Source organism: Tenrec ecaudatus, chromosome 1, assembly GCF_050624435.1.
Source record: "Tenrec ecaudatus isolate mTenEca1 chromosome 1, mTenEca1.hap1, whole genome shotgun sequence".
NCBI lineage: Eukaryota > Metazoa > Chordata > Mammalia > Afrosoricida > Tenrecidae > Tenrec > Tenrec ecaudatus.
In genome coordinates this window covers 187,412,341-187,430,439 of record NC_134530.1, presented here as the reverse complement: position 1 = coordinate 187,430,439, position 18,099 = coordinate 187,412,341, and the positions used below count along the sequence as shown (strand labels likewise).

Genomic DNA, 18,099 nt, shown 5'->3' with positions numbered 1-18,099 from the left:
TAAAGGAGAGTGAGTGTTACTGAGGTAGAAGGAACAGGCTCCAGAGATTATGGTGGATGGGGTAAGTGAGGCTTATTTTGAACCTACCAGAGTCTCTTACCAACCCTGTATATTATGTAAAGAGTACAGTTGTGTTGTTATTGTGCTTTAACAGAGGAATCTTGCACAACTCAAAACTATTCACTCCCCACAACTCAAAAATGGGCTATTGCTGCGGATGCCCCAGGAAAGAGTGGCTTCTGATAAGAGAGTGATCTGGCTAAGGTCCATGGACTTCCAGTCCACAGGCGGGAAAGCTGCTGCAAAACCCAGAAATATTGGGCCCCATTTACTCTGGCAGGATAAGGGGTTTTGTGTTTCCTTTTTTGAAAGAAAATTGGAACCTATCTAACAACTTCCTGGAGCTTACTACACTGCCCACCTGTACCATCGGTGCCAGGCCCCACTACAGATAGCTGGGACCATCTATCTACAGAGCCCAGTCATTCCCCTGCCACCATTGGAGGGAGCTGGCCATTGGCTAGGGACTATCCCCAATTGGAACTCTCTACTCTGCAGGCCACTACACCTTCCAGCATCCAGGGCCTCCAAGAGTCCACCGGCGTCCATGGGATGCCCCTGTGGAGTACACCATCCTGGGCCACCTCCCCATGCTGGTGAGCTACCCAAGTTGCCTCCCCACCCACAGAGAGACAAGGTGCGAGTGGGTGCTGTGAAGAAGAGCAGGTTTCATGTAAAGGGAACATGCATGTTGGCTGCGCTCTTCATGGGAGACCTGACAATATAATGCTGGGGAGCTGTGAGACCAGGTCTCACATGCCAGTCCCCCAACCAGGCCTCCTCACCCATAAATCTGGCGATTACACAGTGAACTCTTCATATGGGTGATCTTTTCTCCCTTCCTTTTTATAACTCTTTATTGGGAGCTCTTACAGCTCTTTTAACAATATATACATCAATTGTATCAAGTACATTTGTGCATAAGTTGTCATTATCATTTAAAAAATATTTTCTTTCTACTTCGGCCCTTGGTATTAGCTCCTCGTTTTGCCCCTCCGTCCCATCCCCTTGAGCCCTTGATAAATTATAGATTATTATTATTGTCATATCTTACTCCATCCATGTTGGTGATCCTATATTGACTATCATGCCCAAAGTTGGCCCAAACATCTTCATGATGTTATTGCACACTTAATAGAGTACAGTATAGTATAAACATAGCTTTTTATATGCACTAGAAATCCCCCAAATTTGTGTGACTTTTTTAATTGTGGTACTTCTTTTGCTGCAGTGTCTAGAAGGAAATCCACAATATCTCTGAGGTATGGTCACTTTGTGAACTAGTATCAGCTCATATGCTAATTTGTACACTCTTCCCTTATTCTATTATACGTCAATAAAAATTATTTAAAAAGCAGGATTCTGTTCATGGTAGGCGAATAGCATAATATTTACACTGTGTTAATACTTTTTATCTGTACACAAAGACAGAGGAAGCCATAAATTATAGAAGCTTTTGTTTCTTTTATAAAAATATATTATTTCAATTATTGGCTAAATTACCATCTACTATAAGCTCCATTCATCTCCATATAATGAAATGTATTTTTAAACCCTGTTTCAAATCCTGTTACCATTCATCTTCAACTACAGAGTAGAATTAACTCATCACTATAAATTCTTCTTTAAGTAAACATGTTAAACAAAACAACAAACTACTAGGAGTTTTTTGTCAAAATCTACTAAAATTTCCCCCATTCTGCTACTAAATTAACTTCCTATTCTTAATCTGAGAATGAATGCAGAAACCTTTAAAAGCATACAGCTTAGGAAAATGAGGTGTGATGATGCACTTTCTAAATAAAATTCCACACTCATTATCTTTCTTTTTCACTTTGCTATAAGATCTTTGACAAAATTACTTTGCACACTAATAAAATTTTACTTTTTTTTGATAAAAAAAATCTTTGAAAAATCAACAGTTTTCCATATGAGAAGTTTTTACTCTTCCATTTGGAACTAGACATTAATTATTCATCACCATGTTTTGAATTTTCTTAGAAAAAGAAAATGTCAAAAGTGAATATCTATGGATGTTCTATTCAAGCCCATGTTATCATTTTCTTCTCTTAGAATATTTTATCGCATATGAAAGAATAGCTTTGGTATAAATATTTGATTAAGTGCAAGAGAGGGGCAAAGAGAAAACACAGAAATGAAGGAAGTAAAAGTTTATCCAAAAATTTCCTTTACAGAATAATGTTTTGACACAGATGAGTTAGTGGAAAGAATGAATATCCTGAAGTGCATTATAATACTGTTCCCAATAAAGTTTATTTTGAAAGCCTACTGTATTCTGTCAAGGGATGTCATTGTTTATTTCCATAGATTACAAATTTAATGAATATTATGATCTTTCTGACCCTTTGAAACACAGTTCAAAAGTGATGATGAGACTTATAAATTTGCTTTTCTTTACCCCATCATAAATGTTGCTAATTTTTTTAACTTGCTGCTAGAAATTCATATATCTTTAAAATGAAATTTCCTGAGAAATTGCGATAGCAAGATCTAGAAGACCCAAGGCTCTGATTTCACGTGTGATACCACAAACAGAGACAATTTAAGAAAGTCACCATTCCAGTCTACTAAAGGACAAGGCTGCAACCCTACCCAAAGTGATGGAACACTCTCATTTAACTGGTATGATTATGAATATCAATTCCCTTTTCTATAATGAACACCCAAGGACCAATCTGGGATAAAATTAGATAATCTACTTCAGAAAAAAAAGAAGCAATGATAAACATTTGCAAGCTCCTATATTTACATCTTTCTATTTACATACAAAACTGCTAAGATGTTATAGCAGCCCTACTTCCGTAGCTTCAATGGAATACTAAACCCCGATCATTATGCCATAATATGAGGCCTATGAATCTTTAGGATCCCCTGACTCAGAAAAGAACCCAATGGCTAGCTTTCAACCCCACTTAGCAAGAGCATTAGTGGAAACACCTGGTAGTCTGCTTCTGAAAGGTCCAAAACCGCAAAGCCAAGTTCACTGCTATGAAATCTATTGTGAGTTGTAGTGACTCTGTATGACAGAGAATTTCCCCCTGCATATTTCTGACACTGTAAATCTTTATGAGTGCAGATAGCTTCATCTTTCATTCATGGAGGGACTGGTGGTTTTGGTAAGCAACACAATGTGTAACCTACTATGCCATCAGTGCTCCTTTGGAAAGGTCATAACCATGAAAACCTTAAACCTTATCGTGCACAGTTCAACTCAGAACACATGGGATCATCATGAATTGAAGACCCAATGTCAGCTGGTTATTTAAATTTGTTATGAATATTTATCAAAACTAACTCTCAGTATATTAACTTTTTCGTAAGATTATGCAATAAGATGTGCATTTGGTTTGTACACTGGTACTTCACTAAATTAGAGAAATCAGAACTGTTTGCCACACTGATTTAGATAATCAGGCAAAGGAAAGTCTTCAGTACAAATGCCCAAGATTGCTTTATGTGTATTATATGCACACTATTTTGATTCTGAACAAGTTTTTAGCTCATGAGTCTGCATTATTCCTTAGGTTAAATTTAGAAAAGCATTTTAGAAATGCATATGTAATCGAATTGGATAGAATTAATATGCCATCAATCAGATTCTCCGGTTTTTACATGTTTAGGATATGTATTTATGTATTTAGGGTTACTTGGTAACCCCCAGGAAGCCAACGTATGATTACAATTGTTTGAAACGCTTGCACACTGATGCAGTGCTCTGAGAGCACCCGTCCTGCCGACTAGCGTAGCTGAAGGGCAGAAATGCAGCTGCACTTGCACATTAGGTGGTCAGTGTTACATAGCTGGTGGGAATCACACTGTTATGCTTTATACTGCTTAATGATCTACTTTTTTGTTTTTAGAAAGTTGTTTTTATCCTTAAACTTCAGATTCTTAAGGTGATTAAAATGGTTAAAGACTTAAGAAATAGAAATCTTTATGTAAAAAATAATGTATCATAGTCCAAAACAACTGCCAAGGGTGTGTTAGGTTTATAACCATGTGTATAGTGTAGTCTTAAGTACACCAGGTTTTATTTTAAGACAGCTCAAGTTTTCTGAAGAAGCCCTAGTGGTACAATGGATAAGTGTTTGGTTGCTAATTGAAAGGTTGGTGGTTTGAATCCACATAAAGACCTAGCCATTTGCTACTGTAGAGTACAGCCTAGAAATCTTTTAGGGTAATTCTACTCTGCAGCATGGGGTTCCTGTGTGTTGAAAATGGAATTAGTGATAAACAATAAACATTAATTTTATATAAATTTATATTCCCACAATAAAATACACACTTCTAACCTAACAACTTATCCCTTCTAAGGGTATTAAACATTTTGATGGGACCAGGAGGGTGGGGTAGAAAGCAGGAACCAATTACAGGGATCTACATATAACCTCCTCCCTGGGGGATGGACAACAGAAAAGTGGGTGAAGGAAGACATCTGACAGTGTAAGATATGACAAAATAATAATTTATAAATTATCAAGGGTTCATGAGGGAGCGGGGAATGGAGAGGGAGGGTGAAAAATGAGGAGCTGATGCCAGGGGCTTACGTGGAGAGCACATGTTTTGAGAATAATGAGGGTAAAGAATGTACAAATGTGCTTTATACAATTGATGCATGTATGCATTGTGGTAAGTGTTGTATGAGCCCCCAATAAAATGATTAAAAAACATTTTGATGGGCAAGATAAGATATAATATCATTACTTTATGTAATGTTACTCACTTCTTTTAAAAAGTGAAGTAGAAAGTACAGCCCCATAAGAGCCTTAAAAGGGTAAAAAAATTAGTGTATATATCTATAAAATTCTGCAGTTAAAAAACACTACTGTTTTAAAATATAATTAAATGATATAAAAGCCTTATTACTTTTTTATTATCTGATAAGAACTTCAACCACCATTGAGAGAGAGATATTTGATGAACGAAAGATTCAATTACTGTGAAAATGTAATTTTTATTTACTCTTGGAGCATAGTATATTGATATTAAGAGACATGATTCTAAATTCTTTTTTTTTCCCTTTAACTTTAAAGGTCCTATATGTAGTTAGCACCTGACTTACAATATTTTTGAGCTACATTTTGGGTACATTTTATCGTTCATTAATACAAGTACTGTCTACATAATGTGCTGGTTTTATCATTCTCAGATGTTTACTCACAGAGATTCAATCTTAGGATTTACTTTGAAAACACTGCCTGATCTACAGTGATGGCACTTATGAAAGACACATGCATTAAAATGTATCCATAGGTTTATATGTCATGTTTTCAACCCCCAAAGACAATAAAGATTAGTTTTGTAAGGATACTGAAAATTCAAAGGAAGTAATAAGCAAAACTAAAAGAAAAAATGAAATGCTTGATTCATGTCAGACCAAACTTATGAGGAAGTTGTCTGAACAGAATTCCATCATCAATTGCAGGCTACTTAGATTGGTAGTAATTTATTGTACAGTTATAGGCTTATTGTGAATTTATTCAAATTTAATAGTCTCCTTTTACCAAGAATATGGTGCCTTGCATTTTAATTCTTAATATATAATAAATATGCAATGAAAAGTATGCTTACTAAATATTCATATAGAATCTTTGATCAGTGAGTACTCATGACCAAATGCCACAGGAACAAAGGAAAAGTGTAATTACACTACCTCACAGAGCAGCAAGTCAATGATGTGGAAGACCATGCAGAGAGGAAACTTGGCAGTGAAGAGCGTGAGAAACCACTGGGATGCGTACATATGAGCTTCCAGGTTCAGGTCACAAAAATGACTGTGCAGGTCCGGTAATTGCTCCTAAAGTCACAGTTAAAAATTTAAAGAGAAAAACATGTCAATGTATTTCCTGCCACATCTGCAATTTATACCAAGATTTCTATATGATCACTCTTTCACTTTATCCTAGTATTCACTGAATTTTCTGCATCTATACCAGAGTGATGATAGGAAATTGGGGATTGACAAATAATTCAAGAAGATGAAAACGGACATATTATAAACAAATAACAAAGTTCACCCTTTGCTCATTTGATTATGCTTGTTTCTCTGACAGTTACCTGCAGTCTATGCTATTAAACTTCTATGGCACCAGGGAGACACTGAAGTGTCAACTTAAGAATTTTCTAAGAAAGAATTGAAACTTCTTTTTGGAAACCATTGAATAACAATAACAACTGGGCTCTGTGAAATCATTTCTGTATATTTTGGGGGTAATTGGATAAAACAACAAAAGACAAGTGAACTTTTAGAAACATATTGTTGGCACATTAAAAATGGAAAAGCATTGGAATAGTGCAAGCGTGTTGCTGTTTGGTTTTTTAAAGAATACTATCGAGTCGGCTCTGACCCATAGCTCCCTTATGCACAACAGAACAAAACAGCGCCCAGTCCTGGACCATCCTCACGAGTCTTCCCAGGCTTGACCCCATTGTACAGCCACTGTGTCAAACCATCCAGTGAGAGCCTTCCTCTCTTTCACGGCTCCTCTACTCCCCCCAAAATGCTGTCCTTCTCCAGGAACTGGTTTCTCCTGACAGTCTGTAAGACAGTCTGGCCCTCCTTGCCTCTAAAGGGACCCATGGCCTCACTTCCCGGACACAGTGTGACCTTGAGCAGTCCGTGGTACTTTCAATATTAGTCGCCAGCACCACAACTCAAATGTGTCAACTCCTTTCCAATCTTTAGTCAACGCTCGACTTGCAAACTCATATGAGGCAATTGAAAATACCATGGTTTGGGTCAGGCACACTTTAATCTCAAAGTCTTGTGTAGCAGATTTACCTTTTGCAAGTGGTTGTGTGTTAAATTAAATGCTTCCTAAATGCCTTTATGTTGGCATTAAATATCTTCTCTTCAAGTTACATAAGCAAATGCTTTTTTAAAAGCATAAAAGGACAAGTAGAACGTATTAGCATACTTAGCGCCATATCTGAGAAACAAAGGCAAGATCTGTAAAAGCTCAATCCAGTTCTGTTTATATAAACAGACCACACACACACACACACACACACACACACACACACACACACACAAAATATTTCTTTTGCAGGTGTTCCCTTAGAAAGATACCTAAATGTGCCCACTAGGTATCTGGTTGTTCATTTATAAGATAAAAATGTGGTTGTGTTTATTCATAGAAACAGATAGTTCCTCTTAATTTAGCAGGTATATTTATTTAGCTCTCAAAGTCCTTCACAACACAGACATTTGAAGAAATGGGAACTTTTATGCAGGTGTGAATGACCCTACTTATTTATTAAGTAGATTTAAAAAAAATTTAAAGCCCATTCCTCTTAACATCTGTTGTTGCCAGGGTCATCTATTCATTTTTTAATTGTTTTATTGGAGGATCGTACAAGTCTTATCATAATCCATCCATCCAAGCATTGTACATTTGTTTCCCTCATCATTCTCAAAACATTTGCTTTCTACTTGAGCCCTTGGTATCAACTCATTTTTATCCCTCCCTCCTGTTCCTTCTTCCCAATGAACCCTTGATAATTTATAAATTATTATTATTTTGTCATATCTTACACTGTCCATCCGACATCTCCCTTAACCCACTTCTCCGCTGTCTGTCCCCTAGGGAGTAGGTTATATGTAGATCCTTGTAATCTGCTTCCCCTTTCTATCTCACCTTCCCTCCACCCTCCCAGTATCGCCATTTTCACCACTGGTCCTGAGGTGTTCATCTGTCCTGGATTCCCTGTGTTTCCAGTTCCTATCTGTACCAGTGTACATCCTCCGGTCCAGCCAGATTTGTAAGGTAGAATTGGGATCATGATAGTGCGGGTGAAGAAGCATTTAAGAACCAGAGGAAAATCATATGTTTCATCATTGCTACACTGCACCCTGACTGGCTCCTCTCCTCCCCGTGGCCCTTCTGCAAGGGGATGTCCAGTTGCCCACATATGGGCCCTGGGTCCACATTCCACACTCCCCCTCATTCACAATGATATGACTTTTTTTTTTTTTTGGTCTTTGATGCTGATACTCGATCCCTTCAACACCTCATGATCACACAGGCTGGTGTGCTCGTCCATTGGGCTTTGTTGTTTCTCATTTAGATGGCCGCTTGTTTATTTATTCAGTTTTTTACCCCTCTATGCCGCTCTTGTTTACCAGTTTACTGTCCAGAGCCATGAGGCCCGGCCATTACTTGGAATTTATTAGCCTGAGCCAGCCTACAGCACTACAGCTGTGTTTGACATACTTATCTTGCCAGACATAGATAAGGAAGTCTCTGTCTGCAAGATTCTGTTCTGCGGTCACTATTCCTGGTATGAACTCTGCTCCAACCTTGGGTAAACGTGTATAATGATTATATATATATACATCTGCATTTTGTTTCCCCCACTATTGTTCTCAGGGAAACATTTGTGGCTTGTTTCCCTTTCCCTGGCCTATATAAGCTATAACTTTCCACTCAATAAACAGGACTTGATCAGGCTATTGTCTTGTCCTCATTCTCCGTGCCTCTTGTACCCCCCCCACCCCCCCAATTCCCACTCTCTCCTCCAGGACCCACGGTGAATGTCCCGCGGGACGGGACAGTTTACCTGCCATTGTCCTACCAGTTTACCTGCCATTTCTCTTTTTCTTCTCCATTTAAAGGTCTTCTATTTTCATTCATTCCTTTCTCCTAATAAAGCTACTTCTTGACCTACCTGTGACCTCAAAGTCCCTGACTCCTGTTCTAGTTTTGTTGTTCTACCAGCTTCACACTTCTCTTGTGCTTCCTATGTCCCCCCGACAGGTCCTACTGGTGAGCTCCTACCCGTGTCGTATACTCCCCTTTCCACTGATGTTCCTCTCAAACGGTTTTACCTTTCCTCAATATAGGATCAGTTGCTTTATATGTTCCCTTCACATTTCTCTTCGGTTTCTAACATCCCTTGCAGATAAAGTTGTACAAGCAGAAAAGACCCCTTATAAATTTAAGATATCCAACCTCAGCTGGAACGTCAAAACTACTCAATAAACTCTTTTGTTAGTCTGATCCAGTAAGATTTCCATGCTTACATTTTAAATTGTGTGATATTTGGTATCTAGGAAAGAATATTTCTTGCATGTGTATACATATGCCTACACATAGATATGGTAAGCACACACATTTTGGGGACCAGAAAATTATAAGGAAAATTTTTAAAAATATGGCTACATATTATAAGGCTTTTAGACATTTTTAATTCTCTTATTAATTTTTGTCTTTTCATGTATTCTCTACATATTAACTCATATATGTAATAGTGTTAACATATAAAATATAACATATTTTTATTCAGTTGTTTCACGTCTATAGATATGGCCATTACACTACTAGTTCCATGCCAATGTCCTCTTTGACATAACATATTACACTCTCACTTCAAAGAGTATTATAACTGAATATTCAAACTGTTAAATTATTTAACAGAATGATCAAATTACTATTTAAATATATTATGATATTAGAGTCAATATAAATAATGTGGTCAGAAACAAAATCTATGTACATTTTTATAACATTCTACTAAACTTTATAATGCATCGACACTAGATTTTTTTTTTCACAACTCATCAGACCCAAGTGATAAAAGTTCTTACCTGCATTAGTTTCTCCAACTGATAAAATTTGCAATGAAGATCCTCAAAGTTATTTTTGTAGAGGTCTCGCAAACCATAGTCATACATGATTTTCACCAAAACACAGAATGCCTGTTCCTCTGGCATCTGTAGAAAACATACATACAGAGCATGACTGCATTGAACAATGTTGATATGGAACAAGGGTGGCGGGAAAGTCCCTTCAGGGCACTGTTCTTGGTAGAAATGGCTGACGCCCACGAGTGAATGAACTATTTCCAGAGTGCATTATACACATAATCTGTGTTCAGACCTTCCATTCTACTTGGGAGTGAATCGTCTTTGCTAATTTTAATCACCTGTCCTACATTCATTAGCTATCTTAAATAACAGGTTATACAAACGCTGGGTCTGGGTCAAAAATCAAAACAGTATAACAGGATATAAAGGTAAGTTTTACTAATCCTCTTTATACTAGTCTGTGCCTGCCCTATCCCCTGAAGCCCCCTATTCCATTTGAATAGTCTCTTAACTACTTTTAATAATTTTCATGTATTTTTCCCATTTTCTTATGCAAACAGACATACTTTATTTTCCCCCTTTCCTACATAAAAATAGCATTCCATATACATTATTCTATCTTTTTTCCTTTCTGAACAATATCAGTTGGAAATATTTTCATCTCAGTGCCCAGCTTTATTATTATTTTGTGACAGCTAAACATGATCGGTAGTCAGTAAAACAGAGGAGGACCCTCACTGAGAGGGACTGACACAGTGACGTCAGCAATGGGCTCAAACACAGCAATGACTGTGAGGGATGGAACAGACCAGGCCGTTCTTCATCATCCAATTGTACGTCATAGGGTCACGCTGAAACAACTACATTTAACAACAAACAAAATTCTATTATGTGGGTGAATCACAGCTTGGGGACTCTAAGACTGGAAATCCTTACACGAGTAGGCAGTTTCCTCTGTTTCCTGCTGACCTTATGGTTAACAGTCCAGTGTTACACGATGGAACCACCGGGGTTCCTAGAGGTAGCAGACCTTCCCCAAAGAGGGGCTGCTGGGGCAAAGGGCAAATGCATTTTATTTTGATAGCTAGTGCTGGATAGCTCGCCTGGTGCTTTCTGGCTATTGATAGTTTTCTTTCTACAAAAACAACAAAAGTTTTCAGGGCAGTGTCTCATGAGTTCCTGTCATTAAGATTTAAGTGAGCAATGAAATCTAATTTGTCTGAAGTAGGAATTAAGCTTGGGGTCAACAGAACAAATCTCTAAGCAGTGATGTCAATATGCTAAAAGAATTTGGAGAAAAGACATATTCAATACCCTAGATACTCTACCAAGCAGACAGAAAAACCATGTCCTACCCAGTAACCTGGGATCCACCTTTAGCCAATATCTACTTTAAATGTCACTTTGCTGAAAGTGTGGACTTGACTGGTTGTGGTATTGGATGCTTTTGCTGTTTTTTTTATCCTTTGGTTAGACAAACTGTATGCTTGGAAAGTGAATCCAATAGCGTTCTAGTTACCCACTTAGAAATTTCATAACTAAAACTTAATTTTTAAAATAAACTGGCCACTTCTATTTTCTACTTAGAGCCCATGGAATACCTAAATTAGTTAAAAACAATCTCCTATAGCCAAACACTTAATTGATATATTTGGATTTTCAAAATATTTTTAAATTTTCTTTTTATCAAGCAATTATTTTCATCTATGAACCCTTGGAAACCTTTGGTCTTTGACCTGAGTTGTTCAAGTGAGCAATCATGCTTTATCATCTGTGAACAGTAATTTAGAATGCAGATACATTGTGTTCATTATGGAGCCCTGGTGGTACAGTTTGGTTACTAATTGAAAGGTCCTTTTGTGCCCACCAGTCATTCCTTAGGAAAATGATATGACAGGATGCTTCTGAAAAGATATATAGACTTGGAAACCATGTGGGGCAGATCGACTCTGTCCTAGACGGTCCCTATGAATCAGAGTCAACTCAGCAGCTGTCTATGTTGCTGACGCCAGACATAAAGAACACTAACTCTCAGACTATCACTCACACTATAGTTATAGTTTGAAGACGCATACAGTATGAGGTAGAGTAGACTATCACTCGCACTATAGTTATAGTTTGAAGACACATACAGTATGAGGTAGAGTAGACTATCACTCGTACTATAGTTATAGTTTGAAGACGCACACAGTATGAGGTAGAGTTGTCAGCTAGTGCTCACAAGCTTTTGTTTTTCTCGGGGTCTATTTCAGACTTTCAAATGGTTTTGCTTTTGAAGAAAATTTATTAAACACACACTCACTATAGTGCGAGTAATAGTCTGTGAGTTTGTATTCTTTATGTCTAGCGTCAGCAACATAGATAGTTTTGAATTTTCAGTTCATTTATGTGGCCCATGAAAACAAACAGTAAAATAAACCTATAAAATACCAGTTCAGCAAGGGGGGTGGAAATCAATACTGTTTCACCACAAAGATTGAGGTCAAATATAATGAGCTCGTAGATCAAATCAGATCTAATTGATATGTAAGTTTCTCTTTTATCAGTTAATATATTTTTAATCACTAGTACCAAGCTTTTGATGCTTCCTGCATCATTCAATATTTTTTCCCTAAGAATCTTTCCATTTGTTTTAGCTACTCTATGATTAAGAGAAAGTTTCAGAGTCTCTTCTGACATACTTTTTTTCCCCTCCATTTTATTGCGAGCTCTTACAGACTTTATAACAATCCACAGTTCAAATGATTCTAGCACGATTGTACAATTGCTGCCACCAACTTTTCTTTTTTTAACATTTTATTAGGGGCTCATATATCTCTTATCACAATCGATACATATACATACATCAATTGCATAAAGCACATCTGTACATTCTTTGCTCTAATCATTTTTTTTTCTTTTCTTTTTTTACATTTTATTAGGGGCTCATAAAACTCTTATCACAATCCACACATATACATACATCAATTGTATAAAGCACATCCATACATTCTTTGCCCTAATCACTCTCAAAGCATTTGCTCTCCACTTAAGCCCTCTGCATCAGGTCCTCTTTTTTTCCCCCTCCCTCCCCGCTCCCCCCTCCCTCATGAGCCCTTGATAATCCACAGATTGTTATTTTGTCATATCTTGCCCTATCCGGAGTCTCCTTTGCCCCCTTCTCTGCTGTCCATCTTCTAGGGAGGAGGTCACATGTGGATCCTTGTAATCAGTTTCCCCTTTCCAACCCACTCTCCCAGCATCGCCCCTCACACCCCTGGTCCTGAAGGTATCGTCCACCCTGGATTCCCTGTGCCTCCAGCTCCCATATGCACCAGTGTACAATCTCTGCCCTATCCAGTCCTGCAAGGTAGAATTCGGATCATGGTAGTTGGGGGGAGGAAGCATCCAGGATCTGGGGGAAAGCTGTGTTCTTCATAGGTACTACATCGCAACCTGACTGACCCATCTTCTCTCCTAAAACCCTCTATGAGGGGATCTCCAGTGGTCGACACTTGGGCCTCGGGTCTCCACTCTGCAATTCCCCCTTCATTCACTATGGTATATACACATATATACATACATACACACACATATATATATTCTTTTTTTTTTTCATGATGCCTTATACCTGGTCCCTTTGGCACCTCGTGACCGCACCGGCTGGTGTGCTTCTTCCATGTGGGCTTTATTGCTTCTGAGCTAGATGGCTGCTTGTTCACCTTCAAGCCTTTCAGACCCTAGACACTATCTCTTTTGATAGCCAGGCACCATCAGCTTTCTTCACCACATTTGCTTATGCACCCATTTGTCTTCGGCAATCGTATCATGGAGGTATGCAGCCAATAATATGATTTTTTGTTCTTTGATGCCTGATAACTGATCCCTTCGGTACCATGCGATCACACAGTTTGGTGTGTTCTTCTATGTGGGCTTTGTTGCTTCTGAGCTAGATGGCCGCTTGTTTATCTTCAAGCCTTTAAGACCCCAGTCACTATCTCTTTTGATAGCCGGGCACCATCAGCTTTCTTCACCACATTTACTTGTTCACCCAGTTTGGCTTCAGCAGCCACCATCTTTTCAAAACATTTTCTTTCTTATCTGACATCTCTTTGATCTTTTCTCTCTTTCCTGTCTTTTTAATGATCTTTTGTTTTCTTCATGAAGGAGGTTCTTGATGTCCTCCCACAGCTCATCAGGACTTCTGTCATTAGTATTCAATGAGTAAAATCTGCTCGTTAAAAAAAATCATTTTACTGGGATAAAATCTGCTCTTAAGATGTTCTCAGAATTAAAGATGGGGAGACTTGGATTGTATTTTGGATCTCATGGATTTGTTAGAATTTTCTTCAGCTTCAACCTGAACTTACATATGAGCAATTAGTGGTGTGTTAATCAGTTGGCTGCTAGCCTGGTTTTAGCTGTGGATAATGAGCATCTCCTCCATCTCTTCCCACAGATGTAGGCCACTTTATTACTGTGTACTCCATCTGGAGAAGCCAAGGGCTGTCTTGTGTTGCTGAGAAAAGGGGTTTCTGAAGAAGAAGTCATTGGTCTTGCAAAAACTCAATCATGCGATCTCCAGCTTCATCTCTACCATCAAGGTCATATTTTCCAACTATTGTTGCTTCCTCTTTGTTTCCACTTTTGCATTCCAATTGCCAACACTTAACACTCCATCTTGATTGCATGTTCAATCAATTTCAGACTGAAGTCACTGGTAGAATTCTTCAACCTCTTCATCACTAGTTTTAGTGGTTGATGCATAGATTTGACAAGTAGCTGTATTGAAGGGTGTCCTTGTATATGCATAGATATTATCTTATCAGAGAAAGCATTGCATTTCGAGATAAGTCTTGAAATGTTCTTTTTGACGATGACTAAGGTGTCATTCCTCTTGAGCGAATCTGTTATTCCCATCATACTCCCATGGTTTTCCGATTTACAATGGCCAATGCTAGTCCATTTCTACTCACTAACACCCAGGATATCTGCTTTTAAGCGTTCCATTTCATTACAATGACTTTTAATTTTCTCTTATTCTTATTTTGTACATTTCAATTCCAAGAATTAGTAGATGTTTGCAGCTGTTTCTTCTCATTTTGAGCTGTTCTGCATCAGCTAATGAAGGTCTAGAAGGCTTTAATCCCTGAAGCTTTACTCCATCCACCTCATTATGGTTGACGACTTTGAGAAGGAAGCTCTTTCTCAGTCACATTTTGAGTGTTTTATGACCGGAGGGATTCATCTTCTGGCACTATCGCTGACAGCGTCCTGCTTGGATTTCTGAGTTTTCAATATATGCCAATATCCTGCTACTATCTGTAAGGTTTTCAGTGGATAACTCCTCCTAAGTGAACAGCTAGTTTTTCTTGGTAGTCTGTTCTCAGTCTGAAAGCTCTGCTAAAATCTGCTCACTTTAGGCAACCCTGCTAGTATTTGAAATACCAGTGACATAGCTTCCAGCATGACAGCCACATACAAGCCACCAGAGTATTTGAAATACCAGTGACACAGCTTCCAGCCTGACAGAAAAATATTACAGAGTCTGAATATTTACAGTCTGTAAATCATGGGGTTCCAGCTCTAGGGACAAGCTTTCTCCTTCAGTCTGCTCTAAAAGAATCCCCTCGTCTCTGTGAGATTCTGCCTCTGAGATTCTGTCTCTGCTTCTTCAATTTATCTAAAAAGAGACTCAAGATATACTCTACAGTGTTTCCCTAAAAGGGTGGTATCACTGGAGGATGCGGCAACAATACAGCAGGGCTACAAAAGCAGACACCGATACTTTCTGCTACAGCACAAAAGTTTTGAATTGCTAGGGGGATGCTGAGTAACTTTTTTTTTCTGAAAAGGGAATGACAGGCCAAATAAATTTGGGAATTTATGCTCTACACTAATCTTGCCCCATAAACATGAGGACAATCCATTTCTCAATGGGATTATAAACAGAGACATAGAAACAAACAGAGACAAAGCATAATTTTGGGGGGCACAACTCAATTTATAATAGTAGCCATGAGTTGGAATCAACTTAATAGCAATGGGTTTGTTTGTTTACGTGTTTGTTTCACAACTGGCTCCAAAATTCCTGAAAATCATCGGTTCTTATAAACTATTACAAATAGCTGCCGCACACCACTGATATATTAGAAATATAGTCTGAAAAATGTGCAGTGGGAATCTATTGGAAAGTTTTAGATGATTAGATTTGATTTTTATTTTATTAAGATTACTATATTATAACGAGGGAAAACAATTCAGAAAATGAGGGTGACATTTAAAAGCTATTTCAGTTTAAAAAAAAGTAAAGAAGAAATTCATGCAGATTAAGCCTCTGAAGACTCTCTGCTGAGCCCACACTAGGGATGCGATCATGCAGAGTGCACTGGACAGTGGACTGCTGCAGAGTCATTACGTTAAACTTTAACACATTACCATTTGATTTCCCTTCTGATCCATTTTAAATTTGTTCTAGTTCTTAATATTTTCTGCTTTATTTTTTATTGAGATTTTTATCTGTTTTACTTTGTTATTTTTTTTAGTTGGGCTGTTTTAAAAAATATTTTTCTACATATGCTATCCAGGAAAGGTAAATCAATTGAGACGGAGAGGAAGTGGTAGAATAATAATAATGAGTACAAGAATGAAGAACATGTTTTAAAACTAATTGTGGTGGTGATAGCACAACTCTTCTTGATAGGATTCAACTACTGAATTATATGATATGTGAAACATAAGCCAATAAAACTACTTAAAAAAACAGCAATAGGGTGATATTGTTTGCACAACTCAAAGAAAATAATCAATGTCACTGAAATTGTACTTGGTGTAAAAACTGATGAATGGCTGTATATACTACTGTATATAGTCTCAAAACAAAAAGAAAGTAATTCTAGACGATTAATGCTAAGATTTGAGAAGTACATAGCATACTGAAAAGGTAAAAGAGTAGAATGAATAAAAAGGGAAGCCAGATTATAAAAATATCAGATTGGTGAGCTTCAAACAAATCTCTCAATACTAATCTGTTAGAGAAACTGAAGAACAAAAATCGGAGGCACGTCTAAGACGTATTTGGGACACCCTCATTAGGAAGAGCTTATATAGGTTTGGAATTTCAGAATAGGAAGACACCAAAAGAAGAAAATGGATCACGATATTAGCTACTCTATGGAGATGGATTACACAGAAGTGATTAAAATATGCTGGTTTAATAAGGCTCTGTCAATTTTGTTTTATATAAAAGGTAATATACAAGAATCCATATTCAAACATTTGACTAACAGAGCTGTCCAAAATAGTTGGTGAATATAAAGAATGTGATTTAGTAGAAAGAAGACAAATTTGGATAATATTGACAGGTGTCAATTTCCAGACAAGGTTTTACTTATTAGCTAAGTGGTTATCTATTATGTTTTATGTTTTAAGTTCTAAAATAAGCCAGAAGTAAGAATACCTGTATCATAAAGAAGAAGCCCAAAAGGGACAGTGGTTAAGTGTTCAGCAACTTCAAACTCACCATCTATTCCACGGGAGAAAGATGGGTCCATCTGCTTCCGTAAGATATCAGCCCTGGAAATACTATGGGGCAGCCCTACTCTCCCTTACAGGGTCGCTATGTGTCAGAATCAACTGGAAGGCAGTTTTTGTTTCCTGTTTGTGTCATAGGGGTGTTGTATCAATTAAAGAAGGTAATGTAAGTAAGCGACATGTACACTGTAGATAATAAATGTAGATTTTCCTTCTCTTTCTCTCCTCAACCTGTGGCAAATGCGGCTATCCTGGCCTAGTGCATGAGAAAACTTGAAAGGAAAGCCAAGGCGAAAAGATGAACTACTGGTGCTGGTCCAATGAGCCCCCTAAAAATCACCTACTGTCGCGTCAGGCCTGGCTTCCATAAAGGAGCAACACATCCGGAGGGTGGCAGTCCCAGCATCCAGTGCCTCTTGAGATGTCAACAGTGGGTTGTGCAATACATGCTCTCAAATTGAAAAACAAATTACAAAAGTAATTTTCTACAATAGGGCCTTTTTAAATGTTAAAATAATTACTAAGGATATGTGTGTGACATGAGCCAGCAAAAGCTACTTTTCATAGCATTAATGACAATTTTTTTGGTGTATCACTGTGAAGACTCCTTTTGAAATTTAGGTTTCAGGTTTTCCTTGTAATTCCGGTACTCACGTGCAGGGTGGACGGCTGACCTGGAGGTACGCTGTGTACCCATTACTCTGCATTTGAAACCGTGCCAGGCTACTACAGCTTACCCCAGATAAGCCAAGTCATGAAAGCTTTACCATTCCTTCTTACGTGATGGCATCTTTGTTTTCTCTGAGTCCCAACACTCTCTGTGACATGAATTAAAGTTGTGAGTGTGTCCTTCTCTCTCAGTGAACAACAGACACAACAATGGGCTCAAACTTGACAGAGTCAATGAAGGTGGCTCGGAT

The 18,099-nt window shown here is 37.9% G+C and overlaps 1 protein-coding gene across 8 annotated transcripts in view; it reads right to left on the bottom strand.

Moving 5' to 3' along the window:
• Positions 1-18,099, bottom strand: part of RABGAP1L (RAB GTPase activating protein 1 like) — an 828,618-nt gene that overhangs the window by 292,614 nt on the left and 517,905 nt on the right. For all 8 annotated transcript variants that reach the window (XM_075527714.1, XM_075527698.1, XM_075527727.1 and 5 more), the window contains 2 exons: positions 9,668-9,793; positions 5,735-5,878 (listed from right to left, as the gene is read on the bottom strand). In XM_075527714.1, the coding sequence (XP_075383829.1) occupies positions 5,735-5,878; positions 9,668-9,793 (270 nt within the window). The remainder of the gene's footprint in view (positions 1-5,734; positions 5,879-9,667; positions 9,794-18,099) is intronic.